This window comes from Lingula anatina, chromosome 3 (genome assembly GCF_051362555.1).
Source record: "Lingula anatina isolate TDL-2025a chromosome 3, LinAna3.0, whole genome shotgun sequence".
Lineage (NCBI taxonomy): Eukaryota > Metazoa > Brachiopoda > Lingulata > Lingulida > Lingulidae > Lingula > Lingula anatina.
In genome coordinates, this window is record NC_141769.1 from 16,554,105 (window position 1) to 16,564,001 (window position 9,897).

A 9,897-nucleotide genomic window follows, 5' to 3' on the forward strand; every position below is an offset into this window, starting at 1 on the left:
TATGTGCATAGAAGAGCACAGAAACTAAATGGAAAGAAATATACAGTGTGACACGAGAGGTGTGATGTGATGTGAGAGCAGTCTCTTTAGGTTCTTTTTTAAACTTTTTAGCTTCTCTGAAAACAGCCTTCCAGCTGATACTTCCCTTGTGTACCACAAGGCAACCCACAGGAGGTAAACATGCAGGAAGTTCCCTCTCTTCAGTTACTGTAGTATTATCCTATACTGCCAGCACTATAAAATTTAATGTAGTATTGATAGTCTTAGTTTAAGGATCAATACAACTGCCAAGTTAGCAGATGGATGCTTCCCCAAAGGTCAAATATATCAATAAAATTTACCCACACATTCTCTTGTGGTTGGTGTAAATGTTTTTTGCTGTATGTTTATAATTTCATTTTTTCAAAACAGAGTTTTTTACATACATGTATGTCAGACAGTCTATATGTTTGTTTGCTTTCAAATTTGTCTTTTAGCACTTGATAGGTGGCAAATTTCATCATATCACTTCCTTTTTTCTCTCAAGAGGTATCTGAACAAGAATGTGACCAAACTTTCTGGGGCTCAATTGGGGCATTTTCACAGGAGAAGCAGCCATAAGATGCTGAAACGGATAATTTTCTCTAGTTCTGAAACCGTAAAAGCTAGAGACATCTTATTTTTGCATTAAGTAGAGCATGTCAAGCACAACATTCACTTTCATTGTCAGTGGTCGTTTTCGAAAGTGTTCACACATCACTGCAATTTTCCTTTTTTTTTTTTTGTATTTTCTCTTTTTTAAAAGCATGTATCATGTGCATTTCATTTTCATCTTGCATGGTCATTTCTTTATCAGGTTACTTTAATTTGCAATAAATAAACCCTTTTTTTCCAAATTGTTAACTTCCTTATCTTTTCTATTCTTTCAGCTTACAAATATGCAATGGAAGCTGCATACTTCACAGCTGATGAATGTACTATAGTAGAGGCTTGATTTCCATGATAAGGAAGTTCATTCATCTTCTGGTAGAGAAAAAATAATTGAGGCATGCACTTTATAAGAAGAAAATTACCCAGGGTTGCATTAGAGGCTTCTGACAATCAAATTGCCATGATGATGATACTTAGTTGCAATGCAGCAAATAATCAGTTTATTTATTTTCATATATTGTCAAGCTTGGCAATGTGCATATTAGTATATATATATATATATATATATATATATATATATATATATATATATATATATATATATATATATATTTTTTTTTTTTTTTTTTTTTTTTTTGATGTGACAAGAAGTTGCTAGGTGCCATGGCTGGCTTGGACTTTGCAAGGATTATCTACTGGTCACTGATTGAACACCAAATGGATCACCTGAGCTTTGACATGGATCTGTGCTGAATAATTACTGATTACTTATTACCTGTAGTTAAAATAAAAACCTACCTGAGCATAGTCCTTTTCTATGACTGATCTCTGCTTGGAAAAATTCCTGGAAACATAAATAATGAATTAATAAACAGAATTGGCTCTTCAATCAATTTCAGAGAAAAACCTTATAAAATATCAATTATAAGGATTGTATGTACATACAGTGTATGAGATATGTATGACAAAGTTTATAATAAACAAAGACTACCTAAACCTCAACAATTTTAGCTTTTTTCCCCAGGATGAAAAAAAACTTTGGGCTGGCGATTCAAGCCCCATAAAAACACATAAATCCCAATATATTGCTATATAATTTCTATGTGAGGCTCAAAACCTTTTGATAGTCCCCCCCTGCATGTTAGCCATCATACTCAGGTCTACCCAACTACCAGATGTGGCACCAGACGATCCAGAATTCACTGTAGATCAGATCATGCTACCAGTCTGAGTCTCAAAATGTGGGGATTTAAGGGCTTAATTTTCATTTTTTTATTCTTATACAGTACATTTTTCCTAAGGACATTTAATACATTTTTGGTAAAATCTAAGAGAGATGCAGAACTGAGTTACAGTAAACATCACTATTTTAAATACATGTATTTAACAAAATACTACCACATGATGAGACAAAGAAAACTGGAATTTTCATATTTCAGCTGTGTTCTTTTACTTTGTCAAAATAAAATCACAGAATAACCTAAGTGCATGCAACTACTACGTATACTTTTATCCAAAACTTCCAGAGCCTGAAATCATCTATCTAAAGTTTCTGAAAAATAGAGCACAAGAATTCTTCAATCAATAAGAGAAATAGCATGAGTATACCAAGATTCATTGATTGAGAAAAGATTCATTGCGAAACTTCCTTGAAAGAGTGCCATTAATAATCCCAGAAGGGGACCATGATGAAACATACAGTTTTGAATGACCATGTATATTCAGATGACTTGGGTATTGACTTTGTATGTAGACTTAATCTTGGGTCTAAGGATATTTCCGGTGCAGTTATGTGCACTAAACTAGCAAGGGCTATACTAATCTTTTTGAGGGGCCATTTATAGAATTCAAATTCCCATCAGAAATGTCAACGCTTTTTTATCGGCCTTGTTATAAACAAATTTGTCATTCTGCACAAAAACATACATCTAATTTACACACCACTGGTACTATAACGATTTCTCTGTGAGTTTAAACAAAAACTTATACATGTGACTCTCCAAAACAATGTTTTGTCACTACTTCCAGGGGCGGATTTAGGCGGTCTTCTGGGTCTTCCGGAAGACGGTCAGATTTTCAAGTTTACATTGATGGGTATTTCATTTTTTCTGTCGGAAGACGGTCAAAAATGGTGGATGGATCAACAAAGATAATTTGGAAGACTGTCAGAAAATATCTCTGGATCCGCCCCTGACTTCCTTAAAATTATTATAAGGAAATTCTGCGTAATGAGCTTATTTCAGAAAAAAGTTTTTCCTGACAACCACAACAATAACTTTACTTGAAATACAAATAAAACTCCAAGTTCAGAAAACACAAGGCATCTGACATCCTTATGGAACATACTAGTCCTATATCTTTTAAATAATCTCCATGTCACAACAACTGCAACTTTGCTTTTAATTCATCTGAGAACAGATGGGAGATTTTGCATACCATTATACCACCACCTGCTACCTTCCCTGCCAAGTAACAGTGCTTAATGATTATATATAAAAACTTCAGATATGTACAGATATGTCCGACATTATCTTAACCTGAGACAAAAACAGGTGCAAACGACGTGACAGTTGTAATTTAAATAACATCATACAAAATCTGTGCAGGTATCAATTTTTTTATGAAAGCACTATTTTTCCTCTTTGGAATATCGTCAAATAATAGTCTGGTAAAATCAATCCATATTTATATAATAGGGAATGATGTACTGTGTGCAATATCCAAATGAGCAGAATATATAAGTAGTTTTTAGTTGCTTAAAAGAGGAACACCCAACTGTCCATTAAAACAACATTAGCTTGAATTTGTGCACAGATTGCTCCTCATTTGCCACTTTGATTATTCTGAGAGTTATTATCCTTACACAAACACAATAAAATCAATTAGAGAACAGGAATACCTCATTAGTAAAGTGGACGCCAAGAAGGCAGATTGTTGTGCGACAGTTGATGGTTGGCAACAAGTCTTGAGAACAGTAATATCATAATGTTGAAATTAGTGTAGATCTATATATAGGTCTAGGTTTTTCCTTTTAATTTATATAATTATTCAACATTTAAATAATTATTATAATTTTTATTTTTAGCAGCAATAAACAACTTATATAATATTGCACATTCCTAATACACATACTACTAATCCTTATATATTTTCAGTAATCCTTCTCATGTACTCCTATAAATTAGCATTTCCTAAAACAGTGTTGTAGCAAATATAAATAAAAAAGTATTTTTAATAAAATTTCAAGAGTGCAAGTATGCAGACTAAACTTCATGTTCTGATCCTCCAGTAATTCTTTAAATAATGCCACTATTAATGTAAAAGAGGGAGGCAAAACATGCTTGATTCCTCTTCAACCCTTGCCACCACAGAAGCAGAGCCCTTATCTAACCCTTAACGTGTTTGCTCACTTTGATAATAAATCAGATAAGAAGGAGGCATAGTCTTATTAACTAATTCATTGCACTGTGGTCTTGAAAGCTTGCCAGATTCTAGGCATTATTTTGATTGAAAAATATGGTAGCAATCTGATTACTTTCCATACTGATGAATCCCAATTTGAAGTAAAATCTAAATTATGTTATCCCAGAATAGAAACAAAAACCTAAACAGGATGGAAATCTCCCATTTCCATTAATTGTTTTGATTATTTCATATAAAAGTCAGTAATTCTCTGGACTTTCTCTATCACTTGCAAGGGAGGAAATCTACCCAAAATTATATCCCCCTCTCCTCACAAACCCCATTCCAAGATTAAGCTTTCTTGATGCCGATCATAATATTTATTATTTTTAGTTTTTTGTGTCGTCAAGGAAATAAATTCTGGTTTGTCACAGAATTCCCTGCATAACTGATTATCAAATTAAAGGATATGTTATGTCTGCGAATAAAAAATGTCATTAAAAAACATTATGATATCTTAAAATGCCAAGAGAAATTGTCATTAATATACTGAGTATACAGTACTCTTACTAGGTGTATGACTGACACATTGAAATGTACCCATCAAGATTTTGTGTCACCTGCTATGCGATGAAAATTGGCATCTTTCAAATTCCACTCATGCCTATTCCAGTACGTGCAGTCATATCATACGATTACAAAAAATATCAAAATCTCCGGAGAGGGATTTCAGCGTAAGAGCCAATTACAGACACCGCCCCCTGCCCTACTGCCACTTACTGTAGTTAGAAGTGTGGATCTCGTGTGAATCAGAATAGTCTCTCAATGTAATCTTATGGTATATGCCATCTGCACACGTGGTTCTTTCCTTCTCCTATGAATTCATAATTAACAGCCTTCTTACCTTAAATCTTCCAGCAGGTCAACTTCGGCCTGGTGCTTGGCTTGAAGTTTTGTCACTTGTTCATTCTGTACGTTCTTGAGTTGGACAGTGGATTTCACCTACAACAGCAGACGATCGGATCAGCGAAACACCTCGAAAACTTCTAGTGGACTTATCTGTAAGATTTTTAATGCATAGAGTGCATAAAATTCACTTACCTTTCTTGGTGGCGGTTGCATTTTGTGAAAATATCCGTGTCAGGTCGGTATTGCTCAACTCAAGGCCGCCATGGCAGTGTATTAGTTGTGGTCGGGTATTTCCGCTGACGTCACACCCTCTGGAGCGACCTCGGAAATTCCGGTGCTGCATTTGCATAAATGCGTTGTAAATGATATCCCGAGGTTTTTATCGGGCAAATTTCAGTTGTTATAATAATACTACAGGTGTGTTTAGAGCTATTACGTCATTGGCTTATGAATATATGTCTTTGTGTAGCTTGTAAGCTTTTTGCGAAGGGTGCTATATGGTGAATGGAATGGCAAAGGTCAAACAAGACAAGACCGGTTTTTATCTCAACTTGTAAAAAATTGTTAACGCTAAACGAACAAACAAACAAATAAACAAACAAACAAATGTTAGCTTAAATTGTGTCCAAGGGTATATTTTTCTCTTATAGCAAACACAGTCATCGTTCTATTTTATTTCATTCTATTTTTTCTTTTATTATAATATATATTGTTTATTATATAATGATATAATTTTTATATATTTTTATATTTTTTATTCTATATAATGAAATTATATCATCAGTGGCGGATTAAGAAGGGGGTCAGTGGGGTTCTTGACGTCAAAGAGTAAGTAAAATCAACACTGTGGAACTGCATCACCAACTAACTGGGTGACTTCTGAAAACATTATTTACTAAGATGCTGAGATATGTTTCTGACGATCGATCAGTGCCTTCTTAATACATGTACTGTATATCAAACGTCTTCTAAATGACTTCACTTGTTAGTATTTGATTGACTGTATCTGTTTTTATTATTAATATTTGTTTTTATGAAAACACTTTTTAGAAATAAACATGGGATATGTAAGAGACAAACCATTATAGGTCGGTAACTGCAGGTGTAAAAAAAAGCCACGGCCCATAATTTAATGTTGTCACACTTTCAGTCAACGTGTTTTTTTCTTTCAAACTTCCCCGTAAGAAATTAAAAAACAGCTGTAGTATGCACTCTATCCTGCTAGTTGACACTATGGCTTCGTTCACATGCAATGTCTATTTTCTATTTTCTATTTTCGGTATGTCTTATGATCACGGTCTGTGCACTGAATATCCCGCGGCGTAATTACTGGCAGCGCGAGCCAGTTACTATAAGTTACTATAAGTAACTGGCTCGCGCTGCCAGTAATTACGCGGCGGGATATTCAGTGCACAGACCGTGATCATAAGACATACCGAAAATAGAAAATAGAAAATAGAAAATAGACATTGCATGTGAACGAAGCCTATGACTAATCCTAGCACAACATAGGAAATGTCAGAAAAAAATTAAAAGTGTCTTGCTTTCTTATTTATTTAGTTCTTAAATACCTATCGGATTTTCTAACTTATTTTTCAATGCCTATTTGGATTTCTAAGTTATATTCCTACTTCTAGCTCATAATCACACTCCTAGGTTATTCCTAGGCTAACCTACACCTTTGCCTGGTCTAACCTACACCTAGCCTACTCCAGGCGTCTTCGTGCCTTCGTCGGTATCGAAGAGTGCTTCGGAACCACGTGCGCTACCAATTGCGCCACCGACGACGACACAGTGATCAATGCATTACCTGGTGTATTTACCTGTACTCTTTGTCTTGAAGTTCAAATATTTTAAACGTTTTTGAAAAAGAAAATGCAGCTGTTATGCTGGTATCGAACCCGCTACCATCAAACACTTACTTCCACGACTTTAACCGCTGTGCCGTCAACGGTGTTATGTTGAGGTTGGTGTAGAATAGTACCTTAACCTGTACTCACTATCCCCCTCACAGAGCTTTCAAATTTTCCTAAACGTGGGTCGGCTTTTTAGATAGCAGAAGTGAAGAGTGGTTACATTAGACTTTTTATGAACTTTAGCAAAATCAACACTATGTGGAACTGCATCGCCAACTACCTGAAAGACTTTTTAAAACATCTACTGAGATGTTTTTGACGATCGATCAATGCTTTCTTAATATATCAAACGTCTTCTAAATGACTTCACTTGTTAATATTTTATTGACTGTGTCTGTTTTTATTATTAATATTTGCTTTAAAAAACGACTGTAGTATGCACTCTATCCTGCTAGTTGACACTTAAATTAAAGCACATCATAGGATATGTCAGAAAAAAAATTAAAAATAACTTTCTTTCACAACACAACTTATTCATTTGATTCTTAAATACCTATTGGATTTTCTAACTTATTTTTCAATGCCTATTTGGATTTTTAAATTATATTCCTTATCCTAGCTCATAATGACTCCTAGGCTACTCCTAGGCTAACCTACACCTTTGCCTGGTCTAACTTACACCTAGCCTGGCCTACACCTAACCTACTCCAGGCGACTTCGTGTCTCCGTCGGTATCGAAGAATGCTTCGGAACCACGTGCGCTACCAATTGCGCCACCGACGACGACACACTAATGACAGTATTACCTGGTGTATTTACCTGTACTCTTTGTCTTGAAGTTAAAATATTTTTAAAACACAATAATAAAAGTAAACCACACATCAAGTGTGGGATTTGAACCCGACACTTTAAGCTTGAAGACCCTACGTCCTTACCACTGTGCCATCACCGATTTTACGTTTAGTGGACTATAGAATGGTATCTTGGCCTGTTTTCAATCTCCCCGTGTAGACATGTCCAATTTTCTTAAATATGGGTCGAATTTTTAGATCGCAGAAATGAAGAGTGGTTATATTGGACTTTTTATGAACGTTAGTAAAATCAACACTATGTGGAACTGCATCGCCAACTACCTGAGTGACTTCTTAAAACATCATTTTTTTTCAGAAACCCCCTTAAAATCGCCACTGGCTAGATTTATCTATTAACATTTTAATGTTAAAATTTTAAAAGATATTTTTGATTCATGAGGGATCCATTCCTGGACAGCCTTTTCATCTCGACAGGATTTGTTGTTTTTGTTTTATATTCTATATACATTTAACTTTAAGAGCGCTATTTACCGTAATTGATGGCTTCGTTCATTTCAGTAATATTTTATTTGTCGCATGTAGACACTTTTGTAACAGATATCTTAAACTGTTGACGCTTGTTATATCATTGAGATGATGATTGCGCAATATCCACATTAATCTCATCTAGCACAATCTGTTCAATGTTAGCAGGATATTACATGTACAACCAAGCTCCATCACGTAGTTTCTCTCTCCCTCTTTTCTCATTTGTGCCCGTATTCTATAACATCTCCTCTCAATAACTGTGTTACGCCCATCTCTTTTGTAAATTCTAAGGAAGAAATTCAATTTTGGCATTTTTAAGTTGTGTGGAGCATGACACAGGCATGTAATTTATGTATATTTACTATATATTTTTTGATTGTTTCATTGATACACATGTAACTATTTCGTTTTTCATGTTTCTAGATTATTATTATTATTATTATTATTATCATTATTATTATTATTATTATTATTATTATTATTATTATTATTAACTTTCAAATTCATATTATAGGTCCCCCACTCCTTGTAGGGCCTACTGGTGCATAAATTGGTAAATATGCTTCATGACTTAATAGCTCTCATATCATATCAGTACAACAATGTCGGGAAATTCACTCCTAGGTGGGACTCGGCGTGAAAGAAATATAATTTCGCGCTGCTTGCCTTTAAGTGTTTACATTTTTAATTTTGATTTCTTTAATTGTGATTTGTGTGTGACTTTGAGAGAGAGAGAGAGAGAGAGAGAGAGAGAGAGAGAATCGCCATATATCAGACCTGAGCATAGAGAGCGTGCGTTTGAATAATCATTATATATTCATTTCTGGTATTAAATCTTTAACTAAATAAACCTTGGTAGAATTTTATTTACTTAATGAAGACTGCATACATTCTGTGTGTTGACTCGGTGTGACTGTAAGTGTCTGCATGAAAGCTGACATGCCATTAGTCCCCTCTATATAACTGCGACTTTAATACACACGTGGAATTAACACTGAAACATAACATACTGCAAAAAATTGTGTTTGTTCTGAATGCGGTTATTGAATTTTGCAATTATTCGGTTTCGAAATGTGTGTATTTATCTAAAATTCCAGTACGGCTCCCCAGGTATCAGAGACTTAGCATACGAAAGGTGTAATACCTACTATGTAAGAAGGGTTGACAATTACAGTCCAACTTATTTTACGAGTATTTTACCAAACCCCTTTCATTTAAGATATAACTCTATTGCAAATTATAACCCCCCCCCAAAAAACTTTTTTAAAAGTGCCTTTTGAGGGAAAGGAGGTGCATATCATAATAATTAGTTTTATTCGTGTCTTCCAATTAAGTAATGCAAATTAGGATGCATTTTACAGTAGTTTATAGAGCCTATGAAAGAAACCACATATAATGAATCATAATGCGTCGTTTTATTAATAGGCCCTATTATATGAAATCACAACATTTCACTCCTGTTAACGTGATAATGACTCAAATATCATAGACCTATATATATCGATTATTATGCAATAAACAATAGGGAATTATCATTTTGATGACGAATAAAACAAAGGAAATCGATAGTAGAGTCTACTGGGTATGCAGAAAATACGAGCCTTTTAGCTGAGGCAACAACATAGAGCGATGCCAACTCCTTTTTCCTCTTCAGGCTCTTCCAACACAAGAGACGCGTCAAGGGAAAACCGTTCAATGTTATATTGAAGAATATTTACATAATCACACAGAAAATACCTGGAAAATAAATGGTGTTTCCA

General features: G+C 34.5%; 1 protein-coding gene across 3 annotated transcripts in view; it reads right to left on the reverse strand.

Annotated features, from left to right (window-relative positions):
- Window positions 1-5,288, reverse strand: part of LOC106159510 (F-BAR and double SH3 domains protein 2) — a 29,201-nt gene extending 23,913 nt beyond the window's left edge. For 2 of the 3 annotated variants that reach the window (XM_087008647.1, XM_087008646.1), the window contains exons 1-3: window positions 5,134-5,287; window positions 4,937-5,034; window positions 1,429-1,474 (exon numbers count right to left, since the gene is read on the reverse strand). In XM_087008647.1, coding sequence (XP_086864773.1) covers window positions 1,429-1,474; window positions 4,937-5,034; window positions 5,134-5,154 — 165 coding nt within the window. In that variant the 5' untranslated portion in view covers window positions 5,155-5,287. Of the gene's footprint in view, window positions 1-1,428; window positions 1,475-4,936; window positions 5,035-5,133 lie in introns of all 3 variants that reach the window. The other variant, XM_087008645.1, reaches the window with a different exon arrangement.
- Window positions 5,289-9,897: the final 4,609 nt, after the last annotated feature.